The sequence below is a fragment of the Musca autumnalis genome, unplaced genomic scaffold (genome assembly GCF_047663935.1).
Source record: "Musca autumnalis isolate F117 unplaced genomic scaffold, ASM4766393v1 scaffold_1, whole genome shotgun sequence".
Lineage (NCBI taxonomy): Eukaryota > Metazoa > Arthropoda > Insecta > Diptera > Muscidae > Musca > Musca autumnalis.
The window spans coordinates 295,220,029-295,243,011 of record NW_027411644.1 but is presented as its reverse complement, the minus strand read 5'-3'; the positions used below and the strand labels follow the sequence as shown (position 1 = coordinate 295,243,011).

Genomic DNA, 22,983 nt, shown 5'->3' with positions numbered 1-22,983 from the left:
CTATCCGTTCACCCAAACCCAAATTGTACTAAATTTAGTACCATTTAGTACTTTTCGTGCACTTATAGTTCGAATTTCTAAAAACCTTTCTTTGTTACTCTCCATCAGTGACCCTCATTACAAATTTCAGGATTCCACCTCTATCCGTTCACCCAAACCCAAATTGTACTAAATTTAGTACCATTTATTACTTTTCGTACACTTATAGTTCTAATTCCAAAAACCTTTAATTTTTACTCTTCATTAGTGATCCTCATTCCAAATTTCAGGATTCCAGCTCTATCCGTTCACCCAAATCCAAATTGTACTAAATTTAGTACCATTTAGTACTTTTACCCTTATAGTTCGAGTTTACAAAAACCTTCATTGTTACTCTTCATTAGTGACACTCATTCCAAATGTCTGTATTCCAGTCCAATCCGTTCACCCAAATCAAAAATTTAGTACCATTTAGTACTTTTCGTACCCTTATAGTTGGAATTTCCAAAAACCTTTCATTGTTACTCTTTATCAGTGACCCTCATTCCAAATGTCTGTATTCCAGCTCTATCCATTCACCCAAATCCAAATTGTACTAAATTTAGTACCATTTAGTACTATTCGTGCACTTATAGTTCGAATTTCCAAAAAGTTTTCTTCGTTACTCTCCACAATTGACAGTAATTTCAAATTTCAGGATTCCAGCTCCATCCGTTCACACAAATCCAAATTGTACCAAATTTAGTATCATTTAGTACTTTTCGTACACATTAGTACGATTTTCCAAAAACATTTAATTACATCAACACCACTTCCCTACTTTGATTTCCATACCAAATTCCATGATTCTAGCTATATCCGTTCAAAATATACAATTGGTACTAAATTTTGTAAATTTTAGTACTTTTCGTACACTTAGAGGTCGATTTTCCAAAAACCCTTTGGTACATCTTTCTAGATCTCCATCAGTTACCCTCATTCCAAATTTCAGAATTCTAGCTCTTACCGTTTCCCTAATACAAAGGTTAACATATTTAGTACCTTTTAGTACTTTTCGTACACTTCTGGGTCGAATTTCCAAAAACCCAGCCTTATCTCACCCCTACACACCAACAGCAACCTACACCCAAAATTTCAACTTTCTAGCTTCAGCGGTTTCGTCTGGGCGGTGATGAATCAGTCAGTCAGTCAGTGAATACCTCACCTCACTGCTCTTATATATATATAGATGAAATATGGACTATAGCGGTCCACTCCTTTGGGTATCTTCCACGCAAAATTCGAAAAAAGTGAAGTTTAAGAGCTCCTCTCGGATAATTATGATTCTTTTTTCAGTAGGTTGTTCTAGCGGTTTCATTTACAACGGTGACATTTTTTTCGGAGTAAGTCAATACAATGACCAAAAAGCTCCAAAACCATGCCTACACATACTAAAATGGCTTTTGTGCAAAATAAATCTAAAACTTTTTCAAAAATGTCTGTCAAACTTAGATTAACGTAAATTCGAGTCCGTTATGAAGAAATTTGGTTACTAAAAATGGTTGGTATGATTGGTATAGCCTTACATTACGGTACCTACCGATTTTAAAGCAAACTCATGACATACGGGTTTTTATATACGGGTTGGTTCTTTATCAGTCAGCACAGCCGGCTGATACTTTCTTACTTGTTTTTAAAAATTCTATAATTACAAGTTTTGTAGAATTTTCACAACTTGTGTATTCGGATTATCATTGCAAATTTGTCTTGCTAAAAGCCGTCAAGGTCATTGCTAGGTGTCTATTATCATTCACAAAAATATATATCAGGATATAGTTCACAAGCGGTTTAAATATGCTTTGATCCGTTTTACTAAATCCAAGAATGAAGAGGCTTTTCATATGGAACCCGTTTCGAAAAAAAAAACAAACGTATGCAAAACATCAAAATGTGAAGACAAGATAATTCAGTTCTAAACAATTTATGGGTACTACTCCTTGACTAATAAACTTTCCGAAACCAATTCAATCGTTTAACAGAAATACCCAAGCACGACAATATTAAATAGGTGAAATAATGAAGCCAAAAAATGCTAAATTTTAACAAAAACAACAATTATTTCAAGCGTATTTTTGGGATACAAATGTGTGTTTTTTAATTAGCATAAATAATTACGGTACTTAAGCTGCAATAAATACATTTCAACATTAAGGAAAAAAACTTTACATGGAACAGCAAATAATATTGGAAATTACTCAATTTCGATTGTGTTTTTGCGAATATCTACCATGGGAATACAACATTCATTACCCGAACGGGTGGCATTTCTTGGGACAACATTTATTAGCAGCGTCTGGCAAAACAGCGACGCAACTGAAGTTTTTGTTAATGACGTCCGGCTGTTTAATGCAACGCCAATGTTCGCAGTGAGCTACATACGCAGTATTGCGAGCCGGTTTCAATTTGAATCACAGTTAGGTATTGTGCAAAGTGCATATATAAGACGACAATTGAAATTTCATTTCTATTTGCTGTCAGAACGTAGAGCAAGCAGGCTCTTTCAAATTTTTTCTTACGTCGCGGAAAAAGTCGGGTAGCGCATGCGTTATTAAGAAGATTAATTTCGCAATTTTTGCCAAGCGTGTTCAGAAATAATAATTAAACTGATTGATAACCGAACGCCAATAAAGTGTGTGAAAACAAAAAAACAACAATTGGAAAATTAAAAAAAAAAAATAGAAATAAAAACGGAATTACAAAATCAAATAAAAATGGTGAATAATATGCAAAATAACACATTAGAAATGGATACAAAAATTCAAAACTTTTTCCGCAATAAAAAAGTATTCGTTACTGGTGGCACCGGATTTTTGGGAAAAGGTGTGTATTTTTTATTAAGATGCAAAATCTGGAAATCTCTTAACAATAAATAAGTTAAATTACCCATAACAATACGTGGTCATAAAATACGAAAAAATATATACGATTTATTTATTTTTAAAATAAACATTAAAAAAACAATGTGATTGTGATCAAACCAACAGCTAAAATTAATGGAATGAAATACAAATCGAAAAAACATTTGGAATACAGTGTTACTTTTTTCTAATATTTCTTATAAATTTTAATCAAAAAATTAAATTATGCCACCGAAGAAGATTTTTTTGTTGAAATAATTATACCATTGTTATAATACAATTTTGTATTGGCATGGTGGTGACATTTGGTTTTTAAAATTCCAGTTTCTGGGGAAACACCAACAAGCTTTTAAAAGTGAATACATAAATTAAATCAACGTTGTGTGACAATACTTTTTTCGAATTAATATAGAACTGGCATAAACATTTTACTTTTGCCGTAACATGTTAAAAGTTCAAAGTTGCCCAAGCAGAACAGTAAACGTATTAAAGGTGTATATTTAATACGAAGATGAATGAGAGGCTGAAATGTGATTTTACAAGAGAAATTGTTTTCTATGAACTTGAAGTGGAAGATTATGCATCAGTGATTATATCTTCACTACAAAAACAAATCATGAAGAAATATAATACAAATATTGTAAAGAGGAATACAACTGCATTTAAAACTAAATTTCTGTGTAACAAGTAAAAAATATCAGTCGGCTTTGTCGACAGAAATATACCTCAGCCTATGTCTGGGGTCTTTTCAGAATTTTGTGCCCCTTTTTGGACACTTGAACTTGCCGACAAAAATGTTGATTAGGATTAAAGTCAAAAAGTGTTTCGGAGGAGGTCCTTGAAGGAATATTCCATTATGGAAATGGATCTTATTTAGGGAGTCATATCTTTACGATAGATATCGCGCCTACTAGTCATTTCAGTGAGTCATCGTATAAATATTGGACCAGCATGCCAGGAAGCATGGAATTGTCCACGGAACAGATAATATCGTTCTAAACAGGACCACAACGAACACCATCGGTACACATTTACAAACGATCTTCAAACAGAGCCTTAACTACACTTAAGCCCAAACGTTGAACTTTTGTGCGAAAGGTACCCTAACAAGAGGACCTATTTGGGCCATTTTAGAAGTTAAACTAAAGTTTGGAAAAATATTAGGAGATCCAAAGTTTTGACCAAATTGTTTCATCGGTTCGGGAGTTATCGTGCTCCCCAGCCACTACATATGGTGTCATAGTGTGTTCTTTTACCCCTTTCGGTCTGTTTTCTAAGAAGTATGGACTTGCCTTTAAAAAACTTTTACCGTCGTAATTGATTCGTCGTAATTCAAAAAAAAATTAAAGTGATTCGAGAGCAGTTCTTAAAGTGAACTTATCCGAATTTTTGTGTGGGAGGTACCCGAAAGAAGGGACAAATATAGTCCATATTCGAACCTGATCTATATCTGACGTATGGACCAAATCGGTCACTCCCTTCAAGAGTTATCGTGCGCACAATTTTTCCTAACATTTTTGAACATTTGTGGGGGAGTGGACCGATATGGCTTATCTTCGAACTTAAACTAAGTTTGAAAAAATATTACGAAGGCCAAATTTTGACATCGAATCGGCAAATCCTATCGAGAGTTATCTTACGCTCCAACCACTACACACGGTGTCACAGGGTCTTTTTGCACCTTTCAGGATATTTTCTCAAGAAGTATGGACATGCCCCTGATGAAATTTGTACCATTGTGTAGGGGGCAGTGATTACAGTTGTTGCAGCAAAAAATCAAAGCGATTCGAGACCAGCTCCTAAACTGAACTTTTCCGAAATTTTGTGTTGGGGGTACCCGAAGGAAGTATGGACTTGCCCTTGATGAAACTTGTACCATTGTGTGGGGGGCAGTGAATACAGTTGTTGCATCAAAAATCAAAGCGATTTGAGACCAGTTCCTAAACTGAACTTTTCCGAAATGTTGTTTTTAGGGGTACCCGAAGGAGCGGACCGATTGAGCCCATGAAATTTCACGATATGCAAAGTATATTTGGTCCAGACTTTGCGGTTTCTCCCTTCAAGAGTTATCGTGCTCACAAATTTTCCGAACTTTTGTGGGAGAGGTACCGGACGGTGTGGACCGATATAACCCATCTTCGAACTTAAACTAAGTTTGGACAAAATATTACGAAAGCCAAATTTTGGACCAAATCGGTTGATCCGTTCGAGAGTGATCGTGCGCTTCAACCAGCCAGACAAACAGACGGACGGACATTGCTAAATTAACTCCAAATTGTCTGAAACGGATTTTGTCCAAATATACTTGAGGTCTAAAACCATTATTTCGATGAGACACATTTTGCCCGTATGAAAGTGTATATAGCCTCGTTAGCATAAATGCTGAGGGTATAAAAAAATGAACAACAAAACCCGACCTGCCGAAAAATAATAAAATTCCGTTGATGGGAGAACCAAATTTTAGAAATTTTAAACAAATACACAGGTATTAAGATCGGGTCAAACTTTTTATACCCTCCTCCATAAAATATTCCGAACACGTATTGAATAATGAGTTTTTCTTGCTAACACGAAATTGCAAATTCCCAACTATTTTATATGGAGAAGTGTTTTTAACCATTGGGAAGCCGGTCTGCGTGCAAATCGACTACTTCGTTCAAGAGATACCGAGCTTGCCATAGATAGCACCATTTTTGAACTTTATCTAAGATTTGCAGAAATATTACGATATGCAAAGTTAGGACCACTGCACATTGTGAATCTATGTTTATTTGACGGATTTCGTTGGAAAAAAAATCAAAACAATTCGAGAGCCGTCTTAAATTGCATTTTTCCGAAAATTTTTCAAATTTCGTATGGGAACATTTAATGTTCCAACAAATATTACAATGTCCAAAGTATGGACCAAATCGGTAATTAACTTCGAGAGTTATCGTGCGCACTCCGTGGGAGTGGACCGATTCGAACTTGACCCATAAAAAATTAGATAACCTACACAGAAAGAACTTTTTCGATATACAGCTTTATCAAAATGTGTATTTTGAATAAAAAAAATTTAACAATTTTTATGGAAAACAAATAAAACTTGTTATAATTTCAATAAATAACTACGTGAACATAAAACAAGTAAGAACGGCGTTAAATTCGCCAGGCCGAACTTGTAACAATGCACAGTGGTCTCACTTGTATGGGAAGGTGCGACAAAACTATTTACAATCGTCGGGTCAATCTGATTTTTTCAGTATACGCTAAAAATAAGTCAAGAATACTTTACCCAAAAATCATCAATATGGGTCCAGTTTTGTCCTATAGCCCCCATGTAGCGGTATCACCCTATTTCAGGTATTTTGAAGCTTTTATCTACATTTACGGCCCTATTTGGCTGTACTTTGGTATTTGGGGTTCCCAATGGTCAGAAAACTTCTGCACCAAAAATGGTGGTCTTAGGTCCAGGTTTCGGTATAGGTCTCATATTACGATACCTCCCGATTTCTGGTATTTTGAAAATTTTTTTAACATTTTCGGCCCGAATTGATTGTAATTTGCCATTTGGGGTTCTCAATGACCAGAAACCTTCTGCGCCAAAAATGGTGGTCTTAGGTCCAGTTTTCGGTATAGCCCTCATATTACGACACCTCCTTATTTCAGTTATTTTGAGGTTTTTATCTACATTTTCGGTTCGAATTGGTTGTAATTTGCTATTTGGAGTTCTTACTGGTCAAAAAACGTCTCCGACTGGTATCGTAGACGGGAAAGTAAACAAATTATACCATTTGCGGTCAGAATATTTCATAATAAAATTCGGTGCGACCGAACTTTACATTTTTACTTGTTTTTCATATTATATGCAGCATCATACATATACACTACCGCTCACTTGAATAGAACCCCCCTGCAAAATTTTTTTCAATCTCCATTTTTTCCAAATTATACAAGATATGATATTATTAAGTTTTATTATATTTTGCTTCATGTGTTTGGAGTAAACTTAGTCATTCATTTGCATTCAAGTCCAATTTGTATAAGAATTATGCAAGGAAAACAAAATAAAGTCAAAACTTGAAGTAAAAAAATTGGCTCATTTGAATAGAACCCCCCTTTAAAACTTGGGAATACAGAAAGATTGTAGTAGAATATCTATGCATATTTTCCCTATATTGAAAACGAAGTACTTTCAGTAATATTCAGTAAAAGTATATCCCTCCCGATTAAGGATACGCCCGTATATCCTGCTTTGGCAAGGATTCTTTAAATAATGGGGTGTAATGCCCAACAAAGCTTGCTTTTTTCATTCAACAAGTTTATTTTTGGAAGATTGCTGTCTCCTTTAGTCGTACATTTTACGCATAAATCATTCCCATACAATACTCATAAGTAGATCCCAAAACAACAATGTCTAAATCTTTAAAGAAAAAAACCAAAACAAACTATTAAAACACAAAGCAAAGAAGAAACTGAGAATACAGTAATACGGCATATTCACTGAAACGACCAGAGGCATCGTCAGTATTTTTAATATCACACACGGAAATGCAAATATATGCAGCTGGAACCAAATTTTTTGTAAACTTGACATTATTTCGAACATTCTTCAAAAAATTTGGAGAGAGGCGAAGGATGGCGAAGTTAGTAAAACTCTACTTCAATTTTTAGGACATGGAAAAAAAATCCACCAAAAAAGTATTATAAAAAATGTGATTTCCAGTCCATTTTATGGGAATAATGTGTACACATTTTTATGTAAAAGTAATTAGAAACCCTTGCACAGTGGATCCACTTGTATGGAGAAAGTGGCCAAAAATATTTAGAGTGTAAAAATCAAGCCAATGCGCCGATTACAGCTTTGTGCTGTTGCAAAGAGTGTTTTGAGAAACCACGAGCGTGACATTCTCCGCCCTTACCCCTCAGGAGGGGGTATACGGTAAGAATTGTTTTATGCTCTTAATACAAAATGACATGAACTAAGGTCCCGATTATCTTATGATTCAAAAATAGGCTTGAGGAAACAAAACAATCCCCAAAACAAGATAAAATCCAACCAATTTAGTGGATTAAAAAAATCAACATTTTTGTCTGAAAATTGGTAAAATTTTAAATATAGATCTTATAGCGTTCTTTCTGGAAGGCACATACCGCCATAGTAAGACTTATTTGGAAGAAGATTTCTTCATCTTGCCACTGATGACAATTATGTTAATGTACGTGGTCAGATAACAGAGTTATACGCTAATATATCAATAGAAACCATATTCTAGGGCAGCTTTAGTCAGCGACCCACCATTTATAGTCTGGCACTAGATGGCAACTGATTTTAATACTGCATAATCTTAAACCCATGACCTACTATGCAAAATTATTCCCGAGGTGGGCACTGGTGGGCATCATGACTAAAACCTTAGGTCAAATTTAAGTATATTGGCATTACAAAATACACTAAGAAAATATACAGCTAACTAGAATTCCACAACACGCTAAAACACTATTTTTTAATGAAACTAAGCTATTACCTCCTCCTTCAAAATCGATTATAATATTTTACTATACGTATTAGTTTCGCGATATTTTGAATATATTTACTTGCACTTAAAATATAGGTTGTACTCACAACAAAAAATATTAGTCAAATGTTCCGACTTTTGAAGCTATTCTTAAGAAGATCGCGTTCGAATGAAACAAAAACTAATATATGTTTGAAAAGGTCATTGTCATAGCTGTCAGCATTGCCAGTTATTTTACCAATATTTTGATATTAATTTTTTTTTATTTTTGGCCAATGGGTGGATCCACTGTGCCTTGTACTAAAACTTACATTTCGAAAAAAATAATTTTATCCTTTCAATTTTGAGTTACTTGCCTTGTAAATAGTCACAACCTTACTAATGTTATTAAAGTTTTTAAGAGATCATACGTAAATGTCAACTTCTTCTGTTTTGTTTTGTTAAATACCGTTATATATTACAACAAGTAAAAAAGTATCAGTCGACTTTGCCGACAGAGATATACCCTCAGCATGGGCAAATTGAAACACTTTTTTCACAAAAAACTTACGTAGTTAGGGGGTTTCAAAATTTTGGTCGTATGAACCGACAAAAATGTTGATTAGGATTAAAGTTCAAAAATTTTGCGGAAAAGGTACTTAAAGGAATGGACCGACATAGACCATGGGGGTGCCATAGGGGGTTTTTACACCCTTCGGGCTGTTTTCTCAAGAAATATGGACTTGCCCCTGAAACAACTTTTACCATCGTAATTGAGGCAGCGATTGTAAGTTGCTTCAACAAAAATCAAAGTGATTCAATAGCAGGTCTTAAAGTGAACTTATCCAAAATTTTGTGTGGGAGGTACGGGATGGAGTGGACAAATATAGTCCATATTCGAACCTGATCTATATCTGGTAGATATTATGATAATGTGTAAAGTATGGACCAAATCGGTCACTCCCATCAAGAGTTATCGTGCGCACAATTTTTCCGAATATTTTTAAACTTTTGTGGGCTAGGTACCTGAATGAGTGGACCGATATGGCTTACCTACGAACTTAAACTAAGTTTGGAAGGGCAAATTTTGGCCGGAATCGGCATTTCCGTTCAAGAATTATCTTGCGCTGCCACCCATAAACATGGTGTCAAAGGGTTTGTTTTTCAACTTTCAGGCTATTTGTTCAGGAAGTATGGACTTGCCCCTGAGGAAACTTGTACCTTCAAATAGGGGACAGTGAATACAAGATGTTACAACAAAAACCAAGGCGATTCGAGAGCAGGTCCTAAACTGAACTTTTCCGAAATTTTGTGTGGGATGTTCTCGAAGAAGTTTACCGATTGAGTCCATATTGGAACCTCATCTAAGTCTGGTAGAAATTTCATAATGTGCAAAGTATGGACCAAATCGTTTACTCCCTTCAAGAGTTATCGTACGCACAAATTTTCCGAACATTTTCGAACTTTTGTGGGGGAGGTACCGGAAGGAGTGGACCGATATAATCCATCTTTGAACTTGAACTAAGTTTGGACAAAATATTACGAAAGCCAAATTTTGGACCGAATCGGCAGATCCGTTCGAGAGTTATCTTGCGCTCCAACCACTACACACGCTGTCATAGGGTTTTTTGTAACTTTCTGACTATTTTCTCAGGAAGTATGGACTTGCCCCTAATGAAACTTACAACGTCGTATAGAGGATAGCGAATACAACTTGCGTAAACAAAAATCAAAGCGATTCGGGACCAGGTCCTAAACTGAACTTTTCCGAAATTATGTGTGGGAGGTACCCGAAGGAGTGGACCGATTGAGTCCATACTTAAACTTCATCTAAGTTTGGTAGAACGTTCAGGCTGTATAAAGTGTGGGCCAAATCAGTTACTCCCTTCAAGAGTTATCGTGCGCACACATTTTCCGAACATTTTCGAACTTTTGTGGGGGTGGTACCGGAAGGAGTGGACCGATATAACCCATCTTCGAACTTAACCTAAGTTTGGGCAAATATTACGAAAGCCAAATTTTGAACCCAATCGGTTGCTCCGTTCTAGAGTTATCGTGCGCACCAGCCAGACAGACAGACGGACGGACATGGCTAAATCAACTCCAAATTGTCTGAAACGCATTTCGTCCAAACATACTTGGGGTCTAAAACCATTATTTCGATGAGGCACATTTTGCCCGTATGAAAGTGTATATGGGCAAAATTATTGAAAATTTAACATCGTTGAAGCCAAGGTTTACCCCTTTATAACTCGCGAATAGTGGTTGTATATTGTACAATTTAAATGCTTTTGGATAAAATGAAATGTTTTTAGACTTGGCAAAAAATATTGGCCTTCAAAGTTGATTTGCGCGGAAGCTGTGGCTATATTTATGTTAAAAAATGGGTAAAAATGGGTTGAAGCCAACGTGACTTTTTTTGTTTTCTCTCGATTTGTGATTAAACCACATTTTCCCCGATTTTCCTGTCAAAGTGAAAGTAGAAGCCAACTAAATAAGGATAATCCCACCAATGTATAACTTTTCAAAATTTGATCTGCGTCTACCATTAAATGATGCTGACATTTTGAAGCCAGATTTTAAGTGTTTTTTGAAATTTTCTTATAATTTCGTTCCGCAAACAGGTTTTGCAAAAAATCATATATAGGAATGAAGAACTCACGATTCTGATTTATTTGATATATGTGTCGTGAATGTAGCCTACACAGCTTCAGGGAAATCTGTATCCAAATACGAAAATTTTGTGCGAACAAATTTCTAAAAATCAAATATTTCGGGTCTAATTTGTACAATTGGCATTCGATTTACTTGTGCATGATTGCAAATTTTGGATTTTTACGTTGCGGATCTAATAAATCAATACTCGTTAAAATCCATCTACTAAAACGCGAGATAGGAGAAATTCCAAGGTAGGAAAATGACCTAAAATTGTTTTCGAAAATATCGCGCATTTTATCGCGTATTCTGTCGGCCGTTTCCACTACTATGAAAAAACTAGTGCAGCATCTAACTTTTTGCGGAAACAGAGATTTAAAAACTTCACTGATAAGGGAACTGCATTCATTTTATCCCAAAAATAGTGTGTGATGCTACATCCACGGTTCTTGACTGATTGCCTTGAAATAGGTATACATCGATGCAGATTTTCATGGTGACACTAAAACCGGATGCGGAACGAAATTGTATGAACTTTGCGCAAATTAGCGATGTTTTATAGGTTTTTTAATGCTAAGATGCAGCCGATGCTACATCTTAGCGTCCAAATTATATTTCGAAAAATATATACAAATTAAAAGATATGGTCTTGCTGTACATGAAAATCACATGCGGACAAAACGATTTTGATAATTACGCGATTTACACATATTTTAATAATGCATATATGTAAAAGCGGTTTATTTCAACTCTATTTCCGTTTAAAATGACTAATGATTTATTTCATCAACCCGATAACTTTTCTCAATGGGAAACCTTCTATGTGAATGTAGATAAAGCAAAATCCGCCCATTTTCTTTGGGAGTTTAAAGAAAAATAAAAGAAGTACTCCTATAGAATTTTTCCAATATTTTCAACTCTAGAATGCATGTGAAAACTATTAATCCAAACCAAAATTGGTTTTTGTAACACAAATATGTGCTTATTTTGGCTATAATATCCTAACTACTATCCCGATGATTATAAGTTTGGTCTCATTTGATTCTCCGTGATGTCTTTATTTAAAACTGTTACTTTTTTGTAATTTTTGACGGGTAAATGGACCTATATTTTCAAAAAATTCGGATTACATTTAAAATTTTGTCAATTTTTTGTAAATTCCGCGAATGCTGAGTAACATTTTACAAATATTATGCAATCTACGTAATGACGTCACTTCGTGATAACTTTTTAGTGACAATTGTGCTCAATAAAATAATTAGCGTTTTTATAATAATTGTTTCTTAAAAGCAGAAGTAAAACCGCGATAACATTTGTCCGCAACAACCAAAAATTTGCTCGCGAGCGGATTTGTAAAGGGGAATTTTTTCTTAGCCTGTGTACCAAAAATCGTTGATGTAGCGCGAAAAGAAAAAATTCAATTTTTTGGAAATGGAATATGAAATAATTGGCAGTTTTGCCCATATACCCTCGTTAGCATAAATGCTGAGGGTATAAAAATGTGAACTTTATTGTGATTTAATTCAAAATCCCTCCAGCGATTTTTTTTTTGTTTTTGGATTTTTCTCATCTATGAACATTGCTGTTTCAGAATCCGTGAAAACTCCCCAGGTGTAGGCGGTTTTCATAAAAAAGTTAGTTAAGGTGCACCCTGCATGACATTGTTTTATAGGGGTCAGTACATTGTCCCAATTTGAACTTCTATATCACAAAAATGGTAAAACCTACAAAAACACCATTGAGGTCAGTCTTTTAGAGAATCTTGACTGCTACAACATTTTCTTTAATCCCATTTCGATAAGGCTTGCGGTTTCAAGCAAAATCGTGAAAACCTAAAAAAGCCCTATAAATGTGAACTTTGACCGCAATTTATTTGAAAATCCCTCCGGAGATCCTTCCTAGGTGTAAGCACCTTTCATTTAAATTTAGTTAAGGCGCACCGTGCTACGTGAGCAAAAAAATTTGTTTATCAAATCGTTATCAACAGTTGTGCAGTTATTCCATATCTACATTATGCAATTTTCATTGCGGCAATTGTAAGTTTGTTGGTGAGAAAGGGTGTTGATAGGCAAAGGGTTACCATATGCCTCACCTCTCTCTTCATCAAACTGACAAATGCCGCAAGGAAAATTGGAAAATTAGATATGGACTTACTTATGGGTTATTATTGTTGTATGTTCAAAGCTCACCTTCGGTAAATAATTTTTGTCAGCAAAATTACGAAGAGTTTTAGTGGTACACGTGTAAGCGTGTAGACAACACCTAAGGTAGGCACGCGTGGCACAGCAGCAAATTCAGCAGAGAGCAAAATAAAAATGGAGTGTGTTCAAATCGAACATACATAAATTCACCTCAACTGTTCTAAAGAACATATCGCTTATTTACTCAAAGACTGGCATAACTCAAAAAATGGTTTTTCTGAGTTGGAAATTACTATTTTTTCTACGACTTCTACTTCATCTTGTCTCAAATTTTCATGCTGATATCTCTAAAAGTAGAGGAGTTACAGCTCATTAAAGTAATGGGTTAGTATGTTGATTTTAAAGTAGTTACGACTACCAAAATTACTTTAGAAACTCGTTATGTGGAAATTAGATTTTTCCTGGTATGATTTGAGAACATTGCGAAACCAATTCTTCCTTCACCTGGACTCCAAATAGACGGTTTTAAATTGTTCTATCATAGGAAATAAACAATATCTGTCGGCAATGCCGACTGATATTTTTTTTAAATTTTTTTTTTCCTAAAAGTTATGTTTGTAATACTACAACATTTTTATTTTATTGTTTTTTTTAGTATTTATTGAGAAACTACTACGAACCACAGATGTTCAACATGTTTATGTATTGGCTCGCGCTAAACGTGGTACCTGTGCCAAAGATCGTTTCGCTAAAATATTAAATGATCCCGTAAGTAATTTTTTTATACAACATAATCGAATGCGTGTGTGTATAAAATATATTTTTTACATTTTAGCTTTTTGAAAAATTACATGCCGTACGACCGAATCCAATGGAATATATTACAACCATTGAAGGTGATTGTGCTTTAACGAAATTGGGTATTTCAGATGAAGATCGTAACGAATTAATTGAAGAAGTCGATGTGATAATACATTGTGCTGCCACTGTACGTTTCAATGAGCCACTGAGCAATGCAACACAAATTAATGTTGCGGCAACCAGAGATATTCTTGAATTGGCGAAAAAAATGAAGCACTTGAAGGTTAGTATTGAATATAAAAAAAACAATTTTGAGTATTAAATTATGTATTGTTTTGGAATTCTATAACGAAAGTGCATGTATTTTTTCTAATTTCTTAAATATTTTTATATTGTCACCATAAATGCCCGAAGTCGTATCTCCAAAAAATTCAAAATTAGTTTTTTGATTGAATCGAATACATAAGACTAAAATACATGCTTTTGCAAAATTTCAAGCTTCTACGTTAAAAAAAAGTAAGTTCGCAAATGGCTCATATTGTTCCCTCCTTCAGGTACCTCACCCACAAATGTTCGAAAATATTCGGAAAAATTGTGTGAACGAAAACTCTTTAGCACACAATTTAGCACATTGCGAAATTTCCGCCGGAAATAGATCAGGTTCCAATATGAGCTCTAGGTCCAATCCTTCCGATCCTTCCGGTACCTCCCACACAAAATTTCGGAAAAGTTCCTTTAGGACCTGTTCTCAAATCGTTTTGATTTTTGTTGCAAAAACTTGTATTCGCTGCCCCCATTACGACGGTACAAGTTTTATCAGGGGCAAGTCCATACAAGACCAACACCGAAAGGTGTTAAGAGCCACTACGGCACCATGTGTTGTAGTTAAAGAGCACGATAACTGTAGAAAGGATCTGCCGAGTAGGTCCAAAATTTTGCCTTCTTAATATTTTATCGAAGATGGGCACTATTGGTGCGCACCTTCCGGTACCTATCCCCAAAGGTTAAAAAAGTCACTAAAATGGTACGCTCTATATCTGTTGAGCAACCGTCCAAATTTTGTATTTCCTAATATTTTGTCAGAAATGGTAAATATCAGGTTTCTTCTTAGGGCATCATCCCCCCCCAGAAAAAAATGTTCGGAAAAATCGTGTGCACATTAGCTCTTGAAGGGAGTAACCGATTCGGTCCATACTTTGCACATCGAATTATATATCACACATCGAAATATCGAGATATATATCAAGTTCGAATATGGACTATATATGCCAACTGATTCGGGTACCTCCCCCACAAAATTTCGGAAATGCATTCCTTCAGGTCTATCCTCCGCAACACTTTTTTTCGTCAAGTTCATACGTCCAAACAGGGCCTCAAAATCTGAAAACCCACTAAATTATTGCGGGAAGGGATTTTGGTTGCGTAGCCGGGGTGACGTAGGTGATGGAAGATACCAAGGAACGGTCCTGACCGGTTTTAACATGGCAAAGCCCAGAATTTATCTTGGTCCCTCTTTCATCTCAAGTGGACACTGACCTCCCCGTGGTGTCATCTGGGGAACTGCCTTTAACACCCGTTAGAGGTAGTGAGCTAACATGTGCCGCGCGTTCACCCATAAGAACGTTAAAAACTTGGGTTTGGGCGTCGGGTTAGTAACCCTCCCCTAGAAAAACAGCCTACTATGAAAAAACGAAGGAAAAGAAAAACAAACCCCTCTAAAGTTGACGAACCCCGCAAACGTTTCAAGGACCATGATCTGCGAATCTGCACCTGGAATGTTCGCAATCTTTATAGAGAAGGTGCAGTCTTCGCATTGGCAGACGTACTTGAAAAGTACAAGGCCGATATTACTGCCATACAGGAAATACGATGGATTGGGAAAGGCGTCACAACAACATCTAAAGGTGACGCACTGTATTATAGCATGAGTTTGGTTGCGGATTCGTAGTTAGTCTGAGGCTAAAACATCTGGTATCAAGCATCACCCCAGTGAATGAAAGACTTGCTGCAATTCGAATAAAAGCTAAATTCTTCAACATCAGCTTTATTTGCGCTCATGCTCCCACTGAAGAAAAGGACGAATAGACCAAAGATATATTTTACGATTGCTTAGAAGAAACATATGACCGTTGCCCTGCCCATGACATTAAAATTTTACTAGGCGATTTTAATGCCAAAATTGGAAAGGAGAATATCTTTGGCCCAACAGTCGGGAATTTCAGTCTCCACAGTGAAACATCTGACAATGGTATGAGGCTGATAGACTTTGCAGCTGCAAGAAACATGCTAGTTAGCAGTACCAGTTGTAAGCATATCGATATTCATAAGGGCACCTGGCTGTCGCCAGATCAAAGAACAAGAAATCAAATTGATCACGTTGTGATAGATGGAAAACATGCACCAAGCGTGTTGGATGAACGATCGTTCCGAGGTGCAAACATAGACTCGGACCACTACCTTGTTGCGGCAAAGGTACGTACCAGATTAAACGTAGCAAACAAAGTGCGATCAGACACAACACGGAAGTTGGACATCGGTAAGCTGCAATCACAACAGATAGTCACAGCATATTCCACTCAACTGGCCCAACTGCTTAATCAAAGCACTCCTCATCCCGATAACATATCAGGACAATGGCATAACATTGCCCACTCCATGCAAACAGCCGCAAAATCAGTACTTGGATACCAGAGACCAAGGAATCCATTGTATGACCAGGAGTGTAGTGCTGCTACCGAAGAGAAAAATGCGGCATATAGGGCTACTTTACAATCAGTAGCAACGCGTGGCGCACGAGAGAGGTATCGGGAGAAAAGTGTGAACAAATCGAGATGTACAGGAGACAGAATGAAGTCCGAAAATTCTACCAAAGAGTGCAACATCAAACTGATGGCTTTGGAACTGACTCCTGTAGAGACCAGCAAGTTAATCTGGTAACTGATACAGATAGTGTTTTAAGGATATGGAAAGAGCATTTTTCCAAACTGTTGGTATCCAATAGTAGCGAAGTCGACGAAGATACCACAGATCCAATCCAATAAGATGGTATTGAATGTATACCACCCGGCCAAGATGAGGTAAAGACAGCAATAAACCGGCTGAAGAATAATAAGGCAGCAGGAGCTGATGGCCTACCAGCCGAGCTGTTTAAAACCGGAGGCGACACGCTGATAAGGTGTATGCAACAGCTAGTTAGCTCCATCTGGGAGGAAGAACGCGTACCCGACGATTGTAACCTGAGCATCCTGTGTCCCGTCCATAAGAAAGGATATAAGACTTTATGCTCCAACTATAGGGGCATAAGTCTTCTCCCTATCGCATACAAGATAGTGTCAGGGATATTGTGCGAACGACTAAAGCCCATGGTCAACGAAATAATTGGACCATACCAATGCGGCTTTAGACCTGGCACGTCCACCATTGACCAGATATTTACCCTGCGGCAAATCCTGAAGAAGACCCAAGAGATGCAGATCGACACCTACCACCTTTTTGTCGATTATAAAGCAGCCTTCGACAGCCCGCTACGTTCCAAGGTATTCCAAGCAATGTCTGAATTTGGTATCCCCGCAAAGCTGATCCGGCTTTGTAAAATGACTCTAACAGACACAAGATCTTCAGTTAAAATAGGAAAGAACCTCTCCGAAGAGTTTTGTACCAAAAGAGGTTTCAGGCAAGTATACAGCCTTTCGTGTGACCTTTTCAACATCCTGCTAGAAAAGGTTATTCGAGAGGCAAACGTCAAAAGAAGTGGCACAATCTACACCAATAGCCACATGTTACTTACTTATGCTGTTGATATAGACATTATGGGCCGATCAGTAAAAGAAGCAACCGATACCTTTATGAAGGTCGAAGGAGAATCTGCTAAAGTGGGTCTGGCGGTAAACGACGAGAAGACCAAGCTGATGGTGTCGACGCGCAATGCGTCCACTGGGATCGGACCAACTGTTGAAGTTGGTTCCTATAATTTTGAGGTAGTAAAAGACTTCGTATACCTCGGCACCGCCGTAAACACAACAAACAACATCAGTTCTGAAATCAGTTCTGAATAAGAAGAATTGTATTGGCCAACAGATGCTACTTTGGCTTAAGTAAGCACTTTAAAAACAAAGCCACAACTCGTGAAAAAATAACGCTTTACAAAACACTGATACTACCCGTGCTGATGTATGGTTCCGAAGCCTGGGTACTTGCAAAAGCAGATAAGGCAGTGCTTGGAGTGTTTGAGAAAAAAATTCTTCGAAAAATCTACGGACCGATCTGCGTTGACGGTGAATATCGACGTCGTATGAACCACGAGCTGTATATGCTATACAAAGACATGAATATAGTTAAACGTATCGAGATGCAGCGATTGCGTTGGCTAGGCCATATAATAAGAATGAGCGATGATGAACCCGCTAAAAAGGCGTATAAATTCGAGCCACATTGCGGTGCACGCAGAATTGGCAGGCCAAAGAATAGATGGCGCAAACAAGTGGATGATGAGATGACAAGGCACGGTATTCCAAAAAAGCGAAGCACAAAAAAGAGAGAATTGGAGATCTTTTCTTAGTTCGGTCTATGGAACAAATGTTCTGTAATGGGTCAGCTAAGTAAGTAAGTAATTGTAGTGGCTAGTGCGCACGACAACTTTCGAACCGAATACTGTGTTGGTCCACACTTTGCATATCGTATTATTTGTTCGAATATTAGATGAAATTCGAAGATGGTGCTTATAGGTCCACTCCTTCCGGTATCTCCCCCAAAAACGTTCGAAAATCTCATAAGCGGACCAACCTATTTGGTCCAAACTTTGGATCTCGAAATATATTGTCCGAACTTAGTTTATGCTCAAAAGTGGCCCTATCAGTCCATTCCTTACGGTACCACCCACACAAATGATCAACATTTTTGTTTAAGTGCGGTTAGGGGTATGTGCGAAAATCCTTGGGAATTTTTTACCGAAGATACTCCTAGTAGCTCTGTTTATAACGATTTGATGTTTTTCGTGGGCAAGTACATGTTTCCTCATATATAATGGTCCTATCGAGAGGAATGATTCGCAAAATAAGACACACTTCCAAAAGTGGAATATGTCGGCGCATTCCTTTAGGTAACTCCTCATTAAAAACTTTTGAGATTTTATCCTAATCCATATATTTATAGGTAAGTTTATAGGCCCAACATTCTGAAACCTCTTAACTAATAATATAATAATTGTTCCACAAACATCCCAGATGGGACAAGGAAGACTTCTCTCATATCAATGAGTGCACCCCGATTTATATTAGCTAAATGCCGAGTCCGTTTGTCCTAAGACACCACTTTCAGAGAAGTTTTACATGGCTGAAATACTCAGGAAATGTCGCCAACATTACTGAGGGGTATTTTGTCACCGTTGAAAAGTGTTTGATGTTGCTTGCCCGGGGAATCGAACCCCCGACCTTTAGCATGCAAGGCGAAAACCTCCTAAGTACATACTTTTTTTTGTGAAAAATGTGTGTCAGTTCACACAGGCTGAGGGTATGTCTGTCGTCAAAGCCGACTGATACTTTTTTACTATTTTTTTTTTTTAATTTTTTTATGTATTTTTTTCTTTTTGGTTTTTTGCAGTCTTTCGTACATGTGTCCTCAGCTTTCGCAAATTGTATTATTACCAATGCTGAGGAAAAGTTCTATAGCCAACATTTGGGTATTACCAGTGATGAATTATTGAATCTTAAAGACAAATTGAGCAAGGAGGAATTTGATGCTAAGGAAAAGGAATTGCTGGGTGAATTCCCGAATACCTATTGTTTTACCAAATCGGTGGCCGAAGAGGCAGTACAAAAATGTGGCAATTCCCTACCCATCTGTATATTCAGACCTGGAATAAGTAAGTATTGAAAAAAAAAATATGGATAAATTATAAATGCCCAAAAACTCCGATATTTACCTACAAACATCCCTAAAGGGACAAATGACACATCTCTTATAAGTTTACCCCGATTCGTATAAGCTCAAAAATCAAATTTTTCACACAAATTCCAACACTAATAAATAACATTTTTTATTACAGTTTTAGCCGTTAGTGAGGATCCCATACCTGGTTGGGTCGACAATTTATATGGACCCAATAGTATTGTTTACGGTTGTGGTTATGGCGTCTTGAGAGTTATGTATGCCCGGCCTAATCAAAATGCTGCGTATGTGCCTGTCGACTATTGTGCCAATGTGATGATGGCATGTGCCTGGGAAACGGCAACCTCCATAATGCAAAAGTAAGTTAAAAGCAACACACAACTCAAATACATAACTAAAAAGTTTTCTTTTTTTACGTGTAGACCCCATAAAGAACCCCGCATTTATACTTTAGTACCGCACAAAACAAATGAATTGGACTGGGGTACATTTAAAAATTATACTGTGGAACATGGTTTCAAAATGCCCCTGCCAAATATGATTTGGTATCCAATGTTATTGTTTGCTGAAACTTATTATGGTTATAAGTTATTGACCTTTTTATATCACACTTTGCCGGGCTATTTAATTGATTTTGTTCTCCTGCTAATGGGTAAACCAACAAGGTAGAAAGATATCATTTAATCTAACAAAATTTTTTTGTGATATTAATAAACCAAGTATATATTTTTCACAGAATGACCAAAACCTATAAAAAAATCCATAGTCAATGCGGTATGCTGCGTTATTTCTTGGCTTTTGATTTCACTTTTGACATGACCAATTGTTATAATCTCTGGGATTCAATGTCTACGGAAGATCGAAAACTGTACAACTTTGATATGGCCAAATTAGATTGGAATAAATATTTCTATTTTAATATACAAGGCATGAGACGATTTGTGGCCAAAGAAGATCCCGAAACAATACCCCAGGGCAAGAAAATGTTGAAAATGTAAGTTAAGTGTTGAGAACGTCTTATGCAATTAACCAACGTTGATATTTTCTTTGCAGTTTCCGCACACTCAACATTATTGTCCATGGTCTGTTCATTGCTGGCATGGCGTGGCTAGTGTGGGGCCTTTTAAAATTCATTTTTCTGTAGTTCCTTTAGCCATTCATTTCCAATGTATATCTTAGGAAACATTTCTGGTGTTCCTTTTCCAGGGGTTATATACACATTCCACTAGATCTTCATTTAGTTTTAAGATATTTAGAAATATACACAATTAAGCAAATAATTTATGAAAATAAATAAAATATTTAAAATGTTTAAATCTTATTTTTTACTCTGAGATAATGCGGATATCCCACATCGGTAGAAAAACCTGCTTTTACTTTTTTATACCCTCAGCATTTATGCTAACAAGGGTATATACACTTTCATATGGGCAAAATATGCCTCACCGAAATAATGGTTTTAGACTCCAAGTATGTTTGGACGAAATCCGTTTCAGACAATTTGGAGTTGATATTTTGTAATATTTTGTCCAAACTTAGTATAAGTTCGAAGACGGATTATATCGGTCCACTTCTTCCGGTACCTCCCCCACAAAAGTTCGGAAATTTTCGGGAAATTTGTGCACACGATAACTCTTGGAGGGAGTAACCGATTTGGTCCATAATTTCCACATCGTAAAATTTCTACCGAACTTAGACGAATTTCCAATATGGACTCAATCGTTCCTCAACTTCGGGTACCTCCCTCTCAAAATTTCGGAAAAGTTCAGTGTAGGACCTGCTCTAGAATCGCTTTGATTTTTGTTGTAACAATTTGTATTCACAGAACCCCATACGACGGTACACGTTTTGTCAGGGGTAAGTTCATTTTTCCTGAGAAAATAGCCTGAAAGGCGCAAAAAACCCTTATGACACCGTGTGTAAAATAACTCTCGAACGGATCTGCCTTGTTCAAACTTTGTTTAAGTTTGAAGATAAGCCATAGCGGTCCACTCCTTCATGTACCTCCCGCACAGAAGTTCAAAAATGTGCGGAAAAATTGTGCGCACGATAACTCTTGAAGGGAGTGACCGATTTGGTCCATACTTTACACATCATAATATATCAACAATATATAGATCAGGTTCGAATATGGAATATATTTTTCCACTCCTTCGGGTACCTCCCACACAAAATTTCGTATAAGTTCACTTTAAGACTTGCTCTCGAATCACTTTGATTTATGTTGAAACAACTTGCATTCGCTGCCTATGTTACGACGGTAAAAGTTTTTTCCGGGGCAAGTTCATACTTCTTGAGAAAACATCCCGAACGGTGTAGAAAACCCCTATGACACCATACCCAACTGATCAACCTATTTGGTCCAAAATTTGGCCTTCGTCATATTTTGTCTAAACTTAATTTCAGTTTGAAGATGGGCAATACCGGTCCACAAATTCCGGTACTTCCCCCAAATACTTAAAAAATGTCACTAAAATGGTATGCACGATATCTCTTGAACGGGCCAACCGGTTTGTCCAAACGTTAGATCTCCTAATATTTTGTCCAAATTTAGTTTAACTTCTAAAATAGGCCATATGGCCAAACTAAGATCCACTTCCACAATGGACGATGTCGGTCCATTCCTTTAAGTACCTCCTCCGCAAAACTTTTGAACTTCAATCTCAATCTAAATTATTGCCAGCAAGTTCAAATGTCCAAAAAGAAACACAAAATTCTGAAAGGTCCCTAAATACATTTGATTTGTCCGTAGATGAAGTTCCATACTGACAGGCTCTTAAAAGTAGTCTTCGATTTTGTTCAATTTTTGCACATAGTAATCGTTTTTCCAACCCAACGTCATATTCGATGATTGACTTTATCGGTCCACTTCTTCCGGTACCTCCCACGCAAGTATTTAGGTTTAGGAACAGGTTCAAAGAACAGACTTAAGAACAGATTCAAAGTGGTAGTAAGTCTTCTTTGAGGCTATAACACGTTTCCCAGAAATTTGTCAGCATATGTCCGCGTTTTGATATAGCCCCCCCATAGAACAGACCTGTACTATTCTACCTGTACTTTAAAATGAGCGAATAAAAAATTGTTCAATTTTGTCAAATTTGTTAGTGGCCATAACCCCTTAAGAAATGAAAAGTTCGATTACAGAGT

General features: G+C 36.8%; 2 protein-coding genes across 5 annotated transcripts in view; one reads left to right on the top strand and one right to left on the bottom strand.

Moving 5' to 3' along the window:
* Positions 1 to 22,983, bottom strand: part of Sol1 — a 458,110-nt gene that overhangs the window by 340,365 nt on the left and 94,762 nt on the right. The window lies entirely within an intron of this gene.
* LOC141389739 (fatty acyl-CoA reductase wat-like) lies at positions 2,294 to 21,152 on the top strand. Its single transcript, XM_073961726.1, has 8 exons — positions 2,294 to 2,838; positions 13,805 to 13,917; positions 13,985 to 14,233; positions 19,549 to 19,810; positions 19,994 to 20,195; positions 20,259 to 20,501; positions 20,573 to 20,830; positions 20,890 to 21,152. Exons 1-8 carry the CDS (start codon positions 2,730 to 2,732, stop codon positions 20,978 to 20,980), a joined length of 1,527 nt encoding a protein of 508 aa, XP_073817827.1. The 5' UTR covers positions 2,294 to 2,729; the 3' UTR covers positions 20,981 to 21,152.

Excerpts from the sequence above, each read along its gene's own strand:
- LOC141389739 (XM_073961726.1), top strand. The coding sequence starts at position 2,730 with ATGGTGAATAATATGCAAAATAACACATTAGAAATGGATACAAAAATT. Across the intron at positions 20,502-20,572 it reads CTAATGGGTAAACCAACAAG|AATGACCAAAACCTATAAAA; the intron begins GTAGAAAGATAT and ends TATTTTTCACAG. Across the intron at positions 20,831-20,889 it reads GGCAAGAAAATGTTGAAAAT|TTTCCGCACACTCAACATTA; the intron begins GTAAGTTAAGTG and ends TTTTCTTTGCAG.